The sequence below is a fragment of the Diplotaxodon limnothrissa genome, linkage group LG7 (genome assembly GCF_057381915.1).
Source record: "Diplotaxodon limnothrissa isolate DT_005_m linkage group LG7, D_limnothrissa_male_GT1.1, whole genome shotgun sequence".
NCBI classification, from domain to species: Eukaryota; Metazoa; Chordata; class Actinopteri; order Cichliformes; family Cichlidae; genus Diplotaxodon; species Diplotaxodon limnothrissa.
In genome coordinates, this window is record NC_140602.1 from 47,322,622 (window position 1) to 47,339,657 (window position 17,036).

General features: G+C 39.5%; 1 protein-coding gene across 2 annotated transcripts; it reads right to left on the bottom strand.

Moving 5' to 3' along the window:
- Nucleotides 1-8,429: 8,429 nt before the first annotated feature.
- Nucleotides 8,430-16,475, bottom strand: tbx3a (T-box transcription factor 3a). 2 transcript variants are annotated; one of them, XM_085358286.1, is made up of 7 exons: nt 15,393-16,475; nt 13,947-14,214; nt 13,405-13,551; nt 12,343-12,419; nt 11,892-12,049; nt 10,700-11,343; nt 8,430-9,758 (listed from the first exon to the last, which is right to left on the bottom strand). In XM_085358286.1, the coding sequence occupies exons 1-7, from the start codon at nt 15,782-15,784 to the stop codon at nt 9,312-9,314; spliced, it is 2,133 nt and encodes a 710-aa protein (XP_085214412.1). In that variant the 5' UTR covers nt 15,785-16,475; the 3' UTR covers nt 8,430-9,311. The 2 variants fall into 2 exon arrangements, with proteins under 2 accessions (XP_085214412.1, XP_085214410.1); XM_085358284.1 differs by having other exon boundaries at nt 13,932-14,214.
- Between the last annotated feature and the right edge of the window lie 561 nt (nt 16,476-17,036).

Here is a 17,036-nt window from a genome sequence, read left to right on the forward strand (position 1 = left end):
ATTCATCAAAGCCTGACAGAGACAAAACCAAACATGTTTGTAGAGTGAAGACGGGGAACATCCCAAGATCCTAAAAAAAGAAAGAAGAACAGATGAAACAGTAAAGTGCAGAAAATGAATCTTTGGGTATGTGTAGCTGTAAAGCACTTCACCTTGTTTCCAGAGTAAAGAGAGTTGGGTGGTTTCAGCAGCGTTCAGATGCAAACGATCACTGGTGTTACTACTCAGAATCAATGTGGCTGCTTTAAGAAGATGTGCACGTCTTCTCTGTCACAGCCTTCATCTTATAGATAGATGATGGGTAAGAATATGAAAGAGCCACAAATCTCCAAAAATCTCCAGAAATGTGATATCAATTTACAAAGATGGAGTGAAAAAAGCTGCTGTCACGCAGCCACCAACATTCAACACAAATGAAGTGCATGTGTGTTTGTGTGTATGTTTCCGTGTGGGTGGATAGCTGCGTTACTCACAAGAAGGTCATCACATGTAAAATCACATGCAAATGTGTATTTGTTTAAATGCTATACTCTGTATATTTACTCTGTATACGTGGGATTCAGGCTTGTGCATATACTGTGACTCCACTCCTGTATTTACTAGTGTGTGTGTGTGTGTGTGTGTGTGTGTGTGTGTGTGTGTGTGTGTGTGTGTGTGTGTGTGTGTGTGTGTGTGTGTTTCTGTGGTGAACCTTCTTTTTAATCTGCCAGCCAGTGGTTGTGTATGAAGTGCTGCTGACGGTGGAGACTATTAGGTCTGTGAAAGGAGAGTTTTCTGTCTTCTCCTGTTCCCCACAGCTCATTTAAACTTCCATCTCACGGTGGAGATTAAACGTCTTCTCTTAGAAGGAGGGATTCTGTGGCGAGATTTCGGCTCCATTTAAGAAACTCGAATGAGTGAAAAGCATGTAAAGAACCCATTTAGTAAAAGACAAGAGAGCGGCAGTGGGTTTGCATGTGCAAACAATGTATCATGCCTCACACGACATACAGTACCACACATATGGCCTGGTTTTCCTATTGATTTGGAAATCCACTTTTAGGGTTTGCAGATGCCATGTACACATACCACAGGGTAAAAAAAGTTTGTCTTATATGTTATTAATTAAAAGAAAAAAAGTTTGTAATTTTTCATATTTCTACATAAAACATAATAGGAAAAGACCGGGTAAAACCAGTTAAAGAAATCAAACTATTTAGCAATTTACTTATGAACACTAAGTTCATTTGAAGGTAGAAATAATTGTCCTTTAATGCATGACATTAATATCAGACATGAGTGAGTGCTCTAAAGAACAGAAATCTTGTTAAAAGTCTAAACTTCACAACACACTGAGCGAGTCTGGTATTTATTTCTATTGGAAAGGTTTACAAACCTTTTCCTGCATCTGTAAATCTTGTAATGCTCAACAATTAATTTATGTTCATTAGAAACATTCAGTTGATAAAAAATAATTTTCTGGATTTTCCAAACTTAAAATTAGGAAATTAAGCCAGAATAAAGAATGGTGTAGTTTCTTCTTAATTTAATAACATGCACACATTATACTCTGGAATGTTTATATGCATCCTTACATTTATCTTTAAGAAATCAGCTTTAAAATGATACACAAATACAGCAGATCGAAATACAATGTATTAATGTTAAGTTGAATACTTTAAAACAATTAAGTCACTAAGACATTTCGAATCACTTAGAATCCAACGGGAGGAACCATTATTATGATTAATATTTAGTTATTTAGTCCTTTGCATGAACACTACATTTGAATGTGATGATAACATGAGCATAATTGTTAACTCATATTCCATGATAAGTTGTTCACTTCAAATGTTGACTTAATCAAAGTATTATGTTGCGTTAAGGCAAGCATTATATACTTGTAATGTGACAAATGAGGATTTGCCTACAACTGGTTTAATCTATTTTCTATACTTACTTACAGGCTTGTATTTCAGTAATTGAACATTTCTGACAATTTGATGGCTTATGTAAAACCTTTTTGCTACTTTAAGTAAACAAAAACTGAATAACTATTTCATAGAAAGTTTTTAAAAAATTGTTTATAGCTTCACAAAATCCCACAAAAGCCAGGAAAATCTTATCTATGTGCCTTTATAGTGAAAGGTAAACTTACTGAATCTCAGTGACATGGCATACCTACTGGTATTATCCGAGAAAAGGAAGTTGCCTTGCACATTGTGTAATATGATCTGACCAGATTCAACTGCAGATTCTTGCACTATCATGTTCTTGAGCGAGCCATGACACACCTCCACAGCCCCGGGGTAACACATTGTGATGGAGTAGACAGCAATAGACATGGAGAATTTCACTGACTGACAGGTAGGCAAATTTAGAAAGCTGCAAAAGTCTCAGATCAATGCAACTTGATCCTCAGAGGTGAGATTATGAGCAACATCTTCTCACAACAAAAGTCCAGTGCACTCCTCCCGGGCTTGTTCCTTTAAAACAAGCAATCACGCAGCTAGGTCTCAGTCTTTCATCCCACAACCGCTCTGGAACGTTTCAGTATCGTCTTCTTTTCAATATTTGTTTAAGCCTGACACGCAGTGTTATTATTTTTTCCTTCAGGCAACAACTTACATAACAACACAAAGATCATCTAGAATACTTTCTATTCATCAGTTATACCAAATGTAGTTGTCCACATTTTCAGTGACACCATAAATTGCATGCATCTACAGTAGTCTATTTTCTGTCTTACGGGCAAGTAAGACAGAAAATAGACTATGGGTGTGACGTGCAAGGCCAAACCCTTCAAGAGTCAAACCACTGAAGGTATTTTCCTTCCCTGCATCTAACCACTTTGCCACTAGATTGCCCACAATGGTTTTTGCACTTTCTTTCCATCTATTTTAAAATAATGTGTCCAATCTCAGTTGCCCCTTTGTCTTAAGCTGTCTATAGAAATAAATTTTTTGTACCTCTCTCTGTAAACCAATACAGTGAACACAGGAGAAATATAATTCTATTCCTCGAGAACAAGATTGTGAGCAAAAGATGTTTAAGTGAAATTCACACTCCAGGTCTGTTTTGCATGTTTTGCCAGAAATCAAGCAGGAGACTGCAGGTTGAGAATAGTGTGTCACTGTATTTGATAACTTAAAATACTAAAGTGCTACAAGTAATTCTTGAAAAACGGCATTATCTGAAATTAAAAGAAAAAAGAAACACCATTTAATAATTTTGTTTGTATCAAAACTGTAACTGCAGTAACGTTCCTTGGACACTAGAGTGCAGTGCCACCACATGAAAAAAAAGGGAAGTGGACATGAAAAATCAACTTATTTAGGAAAATTTAAAAGAAAAAATATACGTTTTTGTTTATTTTTACATGAGAGGAACACACAGATCTTTCCTTTTCGTGGCAATGCAAGTTACTAAGTTTAAACATTTTTCCCAATTCACTCATACCATTTGAGGTGCTTCAAGAATGACATGGAGGAGGGTGTAGATCCACTAACATCATGTTCATTAATGTTGATGTGACGAACAACCAAAGTGTATCAAATGTAACTGAGTTGTATAGTACATCAAATATATGTACTATTTTGGGATTCAAACTACAATAATACTCTTCAGTGTTTGCAAAAATAAATAGAAAGGAAGCTTCTGTCCACCATTGATTTTTTTCCCCATGTCATTCATAAGTCAAACCTTTGGGTTATTATCTCAAATTTTTGACTTAATAACTCAAAATTTCAAGTTATTTTCTGAGAAGTGTATTTTTTGTGGTGTTTCCATAGAAGCACATTTGTGAACACGATTTTTATCATTTCAAAAATTAGTATTTGCGCAAAATATTCAGGTGGTACTAGACTGCACCAACTTGCAATTAGATTAGTTGTGATGTTTCTTTTTCTTTTTACAATTTAACTTTGCATGTATACTCAAAGTCATACACATACAAAGTCATAAATCATCACAGACCCCTCACACCCTGCACACAGACTTTTTGATCTGCTGCCCTCTGGCAGACGGTACAGAAGCCTGCAGACCAGGACCACCCGACACAGGAACAGTTTCTTTCCCCTCGTCATCTCCCCCCTCTTACAGTTTTTACCGAATGCCTAAACACTAACTGTGATTCCTGTAGCACAATTTCTAAAACTAGTCAGACGTATAGCAAAACCACTCACTGAGTGTGCAAAACTAAAAGCACAAAAACTGCTTTGCACTCAGTTTGCAATTTTGTAACACACACTTTGCAAGACTGTAGGCACAATTCACTGCACAACACTCAATTTCCAAATTTCCAACACACTCCTAGCAAAAGTATACACATGTATGGCTATCATTAACACTAATTTGCCAACTGTCTGGCACACTTTCACATGTGAAAACTTTCTTAGATAATTCGTTCACTTTGCAATCAGCCTAAGCACTATAATACAGGTAAGCTGTGTGTGCGGAGTACAATGGTGGGAGCAGAAAGAGTGAGAAGTAGAGGAGGCCGAGGAAGAGGACGTGGAGGTGAAGAAGTAGGATGAAGAGGACGACAAGGACAAGGAGGAGCAAGAGGAAGACGAGGAGGGGGCAGAGGAAGCATGTTCACTGCAGACCACGTAACCCATATAGTCATTATGGCGATTGCAAATAATCCTATACTTGGAAATAAACACATGTGTTTGTTTTGATGTGTTTGACTAAACACCAGTACTTGAAGTTTGGATCCCTCCATGCTTATGGATCTATGACAGAAGTATGAGCTCAAACTGACAAAGCCTACCTTGTGCACAGGGAAGGCAAACGCCAGATGTGTTTTGTATTCATACCATCGGTGTGCAGTTGGCGCATTGTGTGCTTAGTAGATGATGGCTTGTGTGTACTGTTTGATACGGAAACACCATTTTTACAAAGGTGTGAAGAGTTAATCTAGCTGTGTTTGCTTTTGCAAGAGAACTACAATGTTTTGATGATTGGGTGACAGGTTGTTTTATTTGTGTGTAGAGTTTTGCTAAATTAGCCAATAGTTACATAACATGTGCTTAAGCAATCAGAAAAAACTGTAACAGTTGACCTGTCACACTGCTCCCACTGCCAGACTGCAACTGCACCTTATGTACATTTTGTAGTATTCATTTTATGTATATAAGTTAGATTCGTTATTTATAGTTGGTTTACACAGCTTTGTGTACGCATGTGTAATGTGTATATATAGACACGTGTGTGTGTGTGTGTGTGTGTGTGTGTGTGTGTGTGTGTGTGTGTGTGTGTGTGTGTGTGTGTGTGTGTGTGTGTGTGTGTGTTTTACATTGCTGTGCTTGAGAGCCACCATCTACCGGAACCAAATTCCCTGTATGTGTCTGCACATATACTTGGCCAATAAACACGATTCTGATTCTGATTCTGATTCTGAAATACATGTAGAACTGTGAAACGGCAAGAATCTAGTCTCGAGAGAAAGGTGTAACTCAAAGCAAGCCACTATTTCTCTGTTTCTCTCTGGGTGTGTGTGTGGAGAACAATGCGTTATTAACAGACTCCTGGGCTTTTAAAAGAAGACCAAAATTACAACAGCAGATATAAAACCTTTATGATGCAAATAACATCAACAACGAAAGATTTAAAAGCTAGTTTTTCTTGTTTAACTCCACGTAGGCCACAAGTTAGACTATAGTGTGACTGGACCACTTACTGCTGAAAAAATATATGCAGATTTAAAGATTCAGTTTGCAGTTTGCTCTTCCATAAGTGTGGATTATGTGCAGTCATAAACCTTTACAGTCAAAATGTATATTAATATACTGGTTATAGTGCTAATTATTACAAATGATTACAGTGATATTGTGAATACTGAGTCCTTGGACATGATGTGAAAGATTTGATCAACTGTACTATATGATAAAAAAAATATTTTTCATGAAATGTTATACAAAAAAGCAAAGAGTTTAGCATTAATTTCTAATTGTATACACAAACATACCTATTCTGCAAATTCAAAGATCAAGCTGAAATTCATTCTCTGAATTATTATTGTTGTAATTCAACTTAAGCATGTTTTTTCGTTTAAGTGTGGTTCAAAAATTTCTTTGGCAGTGGACACTGAAGGTTTTCAAGTGACTCGTGACTTCCTGCCACTAGATGGCATAACTGGCTCGTACATAAAAGCGACCTGTTGAGCCTCTTCACTAAAGGCAACTCTAGGAAACTTCTAATACTTCTAATACCGTCTTGTAATACCAAACTGTTATAAGTTCAGGCTATAATATAGGCATTTGAGCAAACCGGTACAAACTAAATAAATACATAAAAATAAGGGAACATTTAAATCATACATCATATCGCGATGAATGAAATGTTAGAAATAAGTTCTATTAAGAGCCAAATTCAGTAATAACAAAATGACTTTACAAAGGTTAATGTAAACGAAAAGCATCATTCCAGAAAGAGATGCATAAATAGAGTGCTCCCTAAATATTTTTTATTTCTGCACTTTATTAAAAGAAAAACTTCTGTCTGTCGGTCTGTCTGTCTCTCTCTTATATATATATATATATATATATATATATATATATATATATATATATATATATATATATATATATATATATATATATATATATATATATATATATATATATATATATATAGAGTAGTTTAGTATAGTAGTTTACATGCGGTACTTTTGTTACTGTCACTGTTTATTGTTCATCATCATGCACCGTTATATTGTTATATTGTTATATGTCCCTTACAGTATCTGTGGTCGTTCACGTGGGATGGGGCTATCAAGCGCACAGCTTTTATTTCAGTGTGTTTGTGTGCTACTTTTGTTGTATTAAACAGTCATTACACACTCCTTTATTAGCTATTAAATGTCACAAATTATTGAAATTACAGTAGCTGTATGTTCAAGTCAAACAATCGTTATCACTTTATCACTGGCCCCTCAGAGAGCTCTCACCCAAGATTTGTCATTTGGCCTAGTGTGCAGTTAATAAACCTGCGCTGTAGCCGCTTGGGGGCGTCGTATCTCGGTACTATTACAGACGCATTGTCGCCTTCCGTGCAATAAAATGGCAGATATGCCCATCGAAGGCGCCAGGTGAGCAATAAGACAGGCCAATTGAGACAGTTTGTATGATGTCTACACCTATTCACTAGCGCCAGGTTTGCTACATATTAACCAGACAATATACGACTCTTCGTGTCGCTGATAAATTCACGACACGAAGAGCAATATAGAGGGTAATCAAGGGATGTCGTAGTCTTAGTCTCTGTCCGAAAGTAACACACCTTCACCACGCTGCCTCATCAGCAGTGTCAGTTTCATGTGGCTCCTCTGATGCTGTCCTTTTCCTTTTCTTTTCTTTTACTAAACCGAAACTAAATTGCGGACCTGTTTGGCCAAAAAGGAACTTTTTCAAGATGCGATATTAAATCCAAAAATTGCTGGCCTGAAAACCCCCAAATTCTCATAGCTTGTAAAATTATTTCAAGATTTTCTTTTAAACTGCACCACCTTTCTTTCAGATTTCCACAAAAAGATTAATTCATAGTATATTTGTAAAACTCTAGCTTGCATTAGACGTCAAGTGAGACCCATAAAAACGGCGCTGAATTACACCGTGAGGCCTCTTATCCAGGTAGCCATCCCAGGTTCTGACTTATCTTAATTTGACTTTTTGAACACAGCCTAGAGAGACTTCACTCACCTTCACAAAGTAATCAAAAACATGGTGGCAGAATTTTTTGGGACTGTATCGCACAATCCCAGCCTTCTACAGGCCGGTATGCGAATTTAATTGCGAATTGTAGTTTAAAATAGTTCTCCGCTGTATTGGATAAAACGAGAAAAAAAGAAGAAAGAAAAGAAAAGAAAAGAAAGGCATTTCGACATTTTATTGAAACTTTCAAGAACACGATGTCGATGTTGTAAACTAGACATAACTCCAATACAACATAACCCACTGACAACTTAAGAAACACAAAAAGAAACCTTCATTTTTTCGAGTATGCGGCACTTTTAAGATCAGACTCGCAAAGTATGTTAATAACAGAAAGATTGTCCACTTTTTTCACACTTCAACAGCACTTTTTTTCTTTTAAAAACCCTTCTCCAAAAATAATATATACGTTTTTTCAAGCCATTGGTGCAGTGCGTTGTCGTTTTTTCATTCGTCTTAAACAGTAGGACTTCACACACGAGGACAGGTGAAAATACAATGGCACATGAGTGTGAATAACTAGCTCAGTGGATATTTGGGAAGGGGGTAAATTCCATATTTTAAATGGGGTATAAATGCAGATGGCAACAAAAAAGGATAATAGTCCACAAACTATCTTTACACAGGTATATCGACAATAAATTAAGAACAGATCCCTAAAAACAAACTACTCAGTTGTATTTACAAGCAATAACAATATGAAATAATTACATAAATATTTTATATATTCCTATTTACAGCGATGATCAATACGACCTTTCATTTTCATTTCTTTTTTCTTTTATATTTACTTTAAATTCCTGCTTCCCTTTGCCTGCATGCCTGGGTCACACACTTGTCTCGGAGCACCAGTCATTTTAGAATCGGCCTAATCTCATTAAAAAAACGCATGAAGAAAAACAAATTTCTTTCTTTCTTTCTTTCTTTCTTTCTTTCTTTCTTTCTTTCTTTCTTTCTTTCTTTCTTTCTTTCTTTACAGTTCATAACCTAATTGAAAAGAAAATTAAATGAATACCTGATAATTATATTCAAATGGAATATCTTCCCACAATTTTTCGTTTAACTTTTTTTAGTGTTGAAATGACATTCGGTTTCTTTTAGAGGGCATGCAACGTTTTCAATGAATTAAGAGCTACAACAAAATACAGCAGTCTTTCAAAGGTAGGTCAAACGGTAGTGAATGCAGATAAGTCAAATCAAATCAGAGTGCATATTGAAAAAAAAAACACTTCACCCCCCGTGTGTACAATAACGTTAGGAGACAGGACACAGCAGCAACTTCTCCTAAATCTGTAAGTCACACCCATGCCAGCGATTCAGTTTCAATACTTGTACGGTATTCATATGACAGGATACGAGTGATGTTTAATTTAACAAAAAAAAGAAGAGCAAGAGAAAGAAATATACAGATCAGATGATTATTAAACAAAGTGCATTTCAGAAACGAAAAAGGTCCAACAGTTCACGGTTTGAGCTTTTCTTTAAAAAAAACAACAACCCTGCATTAGTCTACGAGGGTCAGTGATGTCATCACCTTCAATGTGTCGATGTGTTTCTCTTTTCAAGACAACAAAACACCCCATAAGAAGCAGATTTGAAAACAAACAAAAAGAAATCCTAGGGGGACCCGCTCCGTGGCCTGTCTTGGTTTGAGTCGAGTCCACTGACCAGGCGCTGAATGCTCTGAAGCTCGTTGGCCGCGTCTTTCTCCGTGCAAGTCTTTGGGGACATGGAGACCGATCCGGAGGATATTGTGGACGAATGACTGGTAACTTCCGACGTGGAATCCAGGGTGACAGCGGACACTGGGCTCGCTGGTACGATGCCTTCCCCTTTCAGCTCGGCCCCGCCGCTGGCCATGGAGGGCATGGCAGTGGTGAGCAGCGTGCTGTCCGGTACCGTCATCGGGAGAGAGTAGGGGCTGTACCTGAGTCGGGGACGGACTGCGTTCAGGAAAGGGTGTCGGTGCACTGTGGAGGAGGCAGCAGACGAGGCTGCCGCGGCTGCTGCCATGTACGTGTACGGATAAGGGAATAAATTGCCAAAGGGAGACATGGCAATGCCCTGCGGGTAAATGGGAGAAACTGAGAGTGAGCCACATATCACACCGCTGATCACACCATTCAAACACTTCTAACAGAGTAAAACAACACGTGAGCCTCCCAAAAAAGAAGGGGAAAGGCAAGAGAAATGCATTTGAGTTATGATTTTCCCAAAATTTAAAAGCTTCATTTTATCACACTTCATCGAATCTGCTTGGAGATTTTACGTTCACTGATCCAGAACGAGGATTTGACTTGTAAAGATCGTAGTAACTTCCATGCATTACAAAATATTCAGCCGGAAAGCTTTACGATCCACTCTAAAAACACATTTTGCACTTGTTTAAGAATTAAGAAAAATCGGGTTCCCTGATACTTCCGCTAAAGAAACCATAAGGCTTGCTTTGATAATAAATAGGGGGAAATAGACACTTTGTTGTCTATTAAAACATAATGATCTTTCCTTATTTGAGTCATACGGTTTTTTATTACTCACCATTGTAGCTCTAAAATTTTAAAATTATAATAATGATGACCTTTTATGAAAACAAAACTAGCAGAAGAAATGATAAAAAGCTTTTTGTAAGGTTGCCTCAAATCCAGCCTTTTTTAACCAGACATAGTTACTCCAGAATTAACAACAAGAGTCCAAAGTGAAATCTAGTAAAACCATGCCCACGACATCGTGCTCAGTCAAAATACAGCTGCATGACTTCACTTCGAATATTAGCCCATTTGGCCTTAAAACAAAATAAACAAACCCCCGCAAGAACAATACAGCCGCACACGCACAACCACACGCACACTTTCTCAAATCGTGTTCACGCTAACTTGTGAGCATTAAATGCATAGAATTATCTCACACGATATTAAATCTGGGCCTAGTCGGCTGTGTTGAAATGCCAATCACATGTTTGCGCAAAGCTGGCGGTAGGCCCACAGGCCAGAGAAAACGGGTTTTACCTGTGATGCCAAGACGTGTTGCTGCAGATGAAAGGGCAGACCTGGCGCCCCCGTCAAGCTTTGCGGAGGTGATGCCATACTAGCTGTGTCCATGGTGCTCACCCCTCCCGTGGACACGGCTGTCAATAGTGGTCCCATGCCTGCGGCCATGTTTGAGAATGCGCCCCCCATGTTGAACTGACTGGGGTGCAAGAGAAACGGATGCGCGCTCCCTAGGTGATTAAAAAACTGTTGTCCTGTTAGGCCTGTAGGAAATCCAAAATTATGCAGGTGGCTGTGACCTATGTGTGCGCTGTCAGTCTGAACGGTCAAAGGCATGAAACTGTCCTTGCTTATTGACCTACATTCGTCCGTTTTGGGATGGTCCTGGTTCGGGCTCTTGAGTTCTTCTCCAGAGCGGGTGGTACTGGAGATAACAGTGATGGGGCTCTGCCGTGAGTCTGCCTGGCTTTTCTCAGTCCTGGGACCGCTTTCGCGGGTCCTACTAGTAGAGTCACTGCTACTGAACGGATGCCCTTTAGCTGGACTCGCTTCGTGATCCTTCCCGTCCTCTGTGGTGGTGGAAATCTTGCTGGAGTCCGGACCATCTTTATTGTGTCCATCTTTGCTCTCGTCGTCGCTATCCTCATCGCTGTCGCAGAAGTCTGTAAGTAGGAGGAGTAGAATATCAGTTTCCCTTTCGCACATGGGTGAATCATGGCAATAATAATAATAACTCCTACTATCTGAGGTAGCCCGCTACAGCTGACCCTCAGAGGTCGAATAGAAAACAAACACGCAGGACATTTATTGCACAATAGGAATCCACACCGATGAGGTTTATTTGCATTGCTTCCAATAATAGATGGCGGTGTGTTACACATTCTCACATGGCCTTTTTTGAGTATTTTAATGTATTTTTGCAAATTGCTCCAAAACAGCTGTAGCAGACACAACAGCACCAACTATACTGAGGCTAATCCTTGTTTAATTGTTTATTGTTAATCTGAACGAGACGGTAATTGTAGAGACTTTCCCTATCAATTTTCCTCATGTAAATGATCAACTATTCATTCATAGCTTGGCTTCGCAGATTTAATTGAACACATTACGTTCAGCTACCCTGAAAAAGTCTTGGCATAGTGGAAATTTTACGAGTTGACACATAACTTGTGATCAGAGCTGTGACTAGTGGTGGGGTCTGTCAGCCTACCTTTCAGGTGTGGGGGGCCCACTGTAGACACGGCAGGGGACGAGGCCTGGCCGAAACACTTAAAAGAAGGCTGCTCTCCAGAGGAGTCGTCTGAAGCCCCGTTTTCCTTTTTCTGATGCTCCTCGTAGGAACGCATGGATTGCAGGGCCAGCTGTTTCCTGCGCGCAAGTAGCTAGGTTATTATAGGTGGTAGCCACAGTTCAGGTTAAAAAACATAACAAATAATGCAGAAGCTTAGTAAGATTATTTTTATTCAAAAGATTTATGACTTTAGAATTAGCCTATAGATTTAGAGTAATCTTGTGAAGAGTCGGACCCCCTGCGGTTAATGTGGAAGCTTAGACGTAGTTTTAATCCAGCAAGATCACTGTCTGTCTACATGTAGCCTAAATGCAGTAAGTCTTTTCGCCCTTTATTTTCACGTATATTCCCGTTTTTCCCTCTAGCTTACCTCTTTTCCCTTCTCCCATTGCCCGTGTCACGGAATCCTTTAGCAAATGGATTATGGTCGATTTTCAGCTGCGTTATCTGAAATAATTGAAACTGTGTGTAAATAACAGTAAATAGGAAAGGAAACATCCCTAAAAGTCATTCAGTGCCGCTTTAAGCCAGTTATTGTTCCAACTTTACAAGACACAATGATCACTGGTCCCAAAGGCCAAAGTTTTGTGGAACTTCTCTTTGGGGGTTTTAGAGGTAAAACACGCGATAAACAAAAAGACGCATGAACACAAAGGAAGCAGCAGTCCTACTATTGGCACGTTTCTCCACGAGTGTGAAGTATGCAGCGTTGTTTGTGATTTTTGCAAAACTTTATTCACTCACCACTTCCCCTCCAGCTGGCAGTGATAGAACTGCAGATGGGAGGGCAGATGTGGTGCCAAGGGGTTTCCAGCTCTTCCAAAGAGCCACTGAGACGATTTTGATTTTTATTTTAATTTATTCTTTTTCTTACAAAAAATAAAACGCTACCATGCACTACAGTCTGAAGCAATTTCCCTCTTTCCCCCCTTTACGTTTCTTCGCCCCCCTGTACACACACTGTAGCTGTACACACCACACTGTAGCTACACACACACACACACACACACACACACACACACACACACACACACACACACACACACACACACACACACACAGCCTGCAATCACAAATGCAAAGACAGGGAGAACGAGAGCGGGTCTGGGTCTGAGCCAAATCCCTTCCACGTGATTAAATAAAAGAAAGATAACCTGCACAACATTCCTCTCAATTATGACTTTCCTACCACAGACTGGTGAATGTGGCACTTAGTCGCAACCCCCCACCCCTCACTCGCCAAACCCTGACCCACGCTATGATACTACAAGCTCCCGGCCTCAAACAAATATGACGTCTTTCATATTTTATGACAACAAAAAGGTGCAGAGCAGAAAGGAAAGCGCGTCTGGCACGGCTAGGGAGGCTACATTTGAGAAAAAAAATTTCAGAATATAAGTTTAGCAGACCTCTGGGCAATAATTGCGCTTACCTTGTCATTTTGATAAGCGGTCACAGCAATGAAATCCGTTTCAGGAAAAACATAAGTCCTGAAGGTACTGTACGGGAGTTTGAGAATATCGTTGGCCCTCACAATGTGAAACCGGGGCTGATATTTGTGCATCGAGTTAAGAATGGTCTGCAACACACACACAGTCACAAACATGAGCAATTATAAAAGGCTCACAATACAAAGAGATTTGTTTATTCTGTGTTACTTTTTAGGATCGCTAGTTTGTTAAAACATAAGCTCTCTTCGTATTAAAATAGACAAATCGAGCCATATCTGCACTAAAACAAGTTTAAATGTCAAGCTTAATATTTGCAATAAATAAAAAAATAACTCTTACAAAATATCTCAACATGACCACGTTTGACATTTTTATTTTTGTAAACGGGTCTTTTAGGTGTTCATTTAAAAAAACAAACAAACTGTACTAAAATAAAACAATCAATTTTAAATCATGACGACATGTGTTTACTAAAGCGGTAAGTTGATAAATAGGGAAATTGACATACATTAGTTGAACTTACAAATCCATGCTTGTCAGAGATGTTATTTGTCAGCTTGAGTTTGTGAAAATTGACGACTTTTGACATCCACTGTTCACCAGTAGCCGGACTGTCCGGGTGAATGTACATCCTCTTTGGCATTTCGGGGTCGGCCTTTCCTGCCACCATCCAGCGGGAGTTATGAAATTTGTACCTGCAGTCGTCGGCTGCAACTATATCCATCAAGAGTATGTACTTTGCCTTCTTGTCCAGACCAGTGCACCTCACTTTGAACGGAGGGAACATCCGCCTGTGAAAGAACAAAAATATATTATGAACACGAATGCGTTACAAAATAAATCACGGGGTAACATCTCCAACGATATTTTAAAAAACACAATGTTTTTTAGGTGCACGTAAATAAACTAAGGTCTAGATTTTAAGAAGTGTATTACACCGCTATAATCTCAGTGTGGCAGCCTGCTATTAATTAATGTAAGTATGTGTTGGTAAACAAATATATTATGAGTATGTACTCTCCAATAAATAAATGATGTCTTGATTCTTAATGTCACGAAAGGCCTACACACACACACACACACACACACACACACACACACACACACACACACACACACACACACACACACACACACACACACACACAATAAGATTACCGTGATGATAAAATTAATTTAGTCAGAGCTCTATGAGCCACTTTAATAGAGTATTCTGACAACAGAAAATTTAGATAAAAAGGGCAGTGGGTAAAAAAAATATTATCAAGCTGTATTTTATATCATAAGCTGTGTATAGATCTTTCAAGTGAAAACTAATGAAAGACAAGGTTTAATATTAATAATTCATGAGTTGCATGCATAATCCCTTTTATTTTATGCGAGTGTATGCTGTTTTCCACCAATAAACACGTCCTAGTAAAGTGTCTTTGCAGGCTGTGTGAACACGAAAATTTACACTGTAACTACAGATGGTCTCTTTATTTTCCAAGCGAGAAATAGATATCAGAAATGGCCGATCTTTGCTGTTTTACTCTATAACTAAAAAATGCAGTTTCAGCGTTATATTTGTGGCATATTTAGACTGAAATGTCAACGTAACCAGTTGAACTTAGAGGAATGTAAAGGCTTTTTTATTTAATTTAATAACTGTACAGTACTCTCTGTATATAGTAACCATTGTCCTTAATGTAAATATGTAAGAAAAATTGTGTATGTTTCTGTTCTGTGTCCTGTGTACTGTTTGCTTGTATATGTGTCTTTTTGGCTGCTGTTACAACCAAATTTCCCCTTGTGGGACAATTAAAGGATTATTCTATACTTGTTCTTCTAAAGCAATTGTAGTAATTGTAATCTATCTGTATGTGTGCAGGCTATGACATAACATCCCACATTTTGATCACACACAACAGGATTCTGCGTTGTTGTTGTTTTTTTAAATTATTTGAATAAACACAAAAACATGTTTCACCTTCCGGATTTTGTGATCACCATCTCAGTGCCCTTCTTGTGGAAGAGTTCCCAAAGCTCCTTGGCTTCCAAGTGAACTTTTGGGTCGTCCTCCACCTCTTCCTCAGGCTCCAAAGTCTTCAGAGGCCTGAGGTGGGCGGCAGCAGCCTGATGTCCCAGCGAGGAGAAGTGGAGGCCGGTCTCCGCGGCTCCCATCAGCTGGTCCATGATCGGCTTTCCAAGGGCGCCCGGCAAAGAGAGGGAGCCGCTGGGAGGGAGAGCCAGGGCCGGGAAGAAGGGAGGCTGGTGACCCAGCATCGCACTCATGGCAAATTCCGGACCCCGGTGAGGTATAAACGGATGATATGCCATACTTGATCCTTGTATGACTGGATCTCTCATCAGGAAGTTCATCCAAGAGCAGGCAACAAACGTAGATGACTGGCTGGATTGAAAGCAATACTTCTTAGAACACTAAGGCTCGCGTATGACAGAGCCAAATGATGGCAAAATAAGAAGCAAAAATCAAAACAAATCTGGAGTTGGAAAGCTTTTTGGAAATTCCTCCTTGAACTCGACGGGAACAAGCATCCACTATTTTTTCCCAAGTTGCCGGGAAATCTCTGCAGTCATTTGCCGAATCGTTGGTCAAAAGTCTGCAAAGTGAAATGTATAAGTGCTCTCCATTAATCTTCAAGAGTGCTGCCAGGCAGATTTTCTTCGGAGGTTAACGCGCATCGGACAACTTTCTGCGTCTTTCGGACATTAGTCGAATTAAACCGAGTGAGGTGAGTCACTTAATTGACTGCGGTGCATTCCTTCTCTTCTGCTGCTGTTTACAATATCGGCATTCCTGTTAAAATGGGTTCCCTCTTATTGGCTTCAGTCCTGCAGCGAAAGCGACGTGTTGAAATATTTCGATAGCGCCGAATAATCCCCCTGCCTTTACTCGCTCCGGACATGTACCCTCACACGCGCGCACACACTTTATTCCTCCTCTCCCTTTCACGCACACACACATTTCAGGGAAAGACGTGTGCAAAAGAAAGGAGTCCGCTGACGGCCAGCGAGAGAGAGAGAGAGAAAGAGAGGTGGTAAGGTCCCAGCTCCGTGATTTTCCTAGCGCCTCTGTGGCCCATAGGGCTTCATACTGTATGGATGTGTATGCAACAGAGAGTAGCAGCGCTCGGTTTGATTGGCTCTTTGACGCTTTCGGACCAATTGTGTGGCTGCGTGGGCGTGGTTTTAACAGGTCGGGTGGAGGGGACAGACTTCAGACTTATAAAAAGGTGTTTGGAAACTAAAAAGGGCTTTGCCGTGAAACACCACCCTGCCTCAGCCAGTGTTGTGTGAATATGTCAACATCGTTATAGAACTTGCGCTATTGGTCGGTGTGTGAGACCCAGCGAAAGGGAGAGAGCAGACAAGCCAAGCCGGGAGACCGGCTCGCTTTGTCGGCCGGTTGTTGTGTTGCGCTGCTGAATTCCTTCTCTGTCCCATTCCCCACCGTATCACCGTGTTTCTTTTTTCTTTTTGGTTTGAATACCACGAAGACTGTCCTGCTGGGTTATAATCAGATTTATGTCATAATTTAATATAACAATTAAATTTTTTCACTTCGCAGTTTACAGAGTCTGCGAGCACAGATTTATCAGCACCGGAAAAC

Excerpts from the sequence above, each read along its gene's own strand:
- tbx3a (XM_085358284.1), bottom strand. The coding sequence starts at position 15,784 with ATGAACTTCCTGATGAGAGATCCAGTCATACAAGGATCAAGTATGGCA. Across the intron at positions 14,215-15,392 it reads GTGATCACAAAATCCGGAAG|GCGGATGTTCCCTCCGTTCA; the intron begins GTGAAACATGTT and ends GTTCTTTCACAG. Across the intron at positions 9,759-10,699 it reads AACACGTCTTGGCATCACAG|GGCATTGCCATGTCTCCCTT; the intron begins GTAAAACCCGTT and ends ATTTACCCGCAG.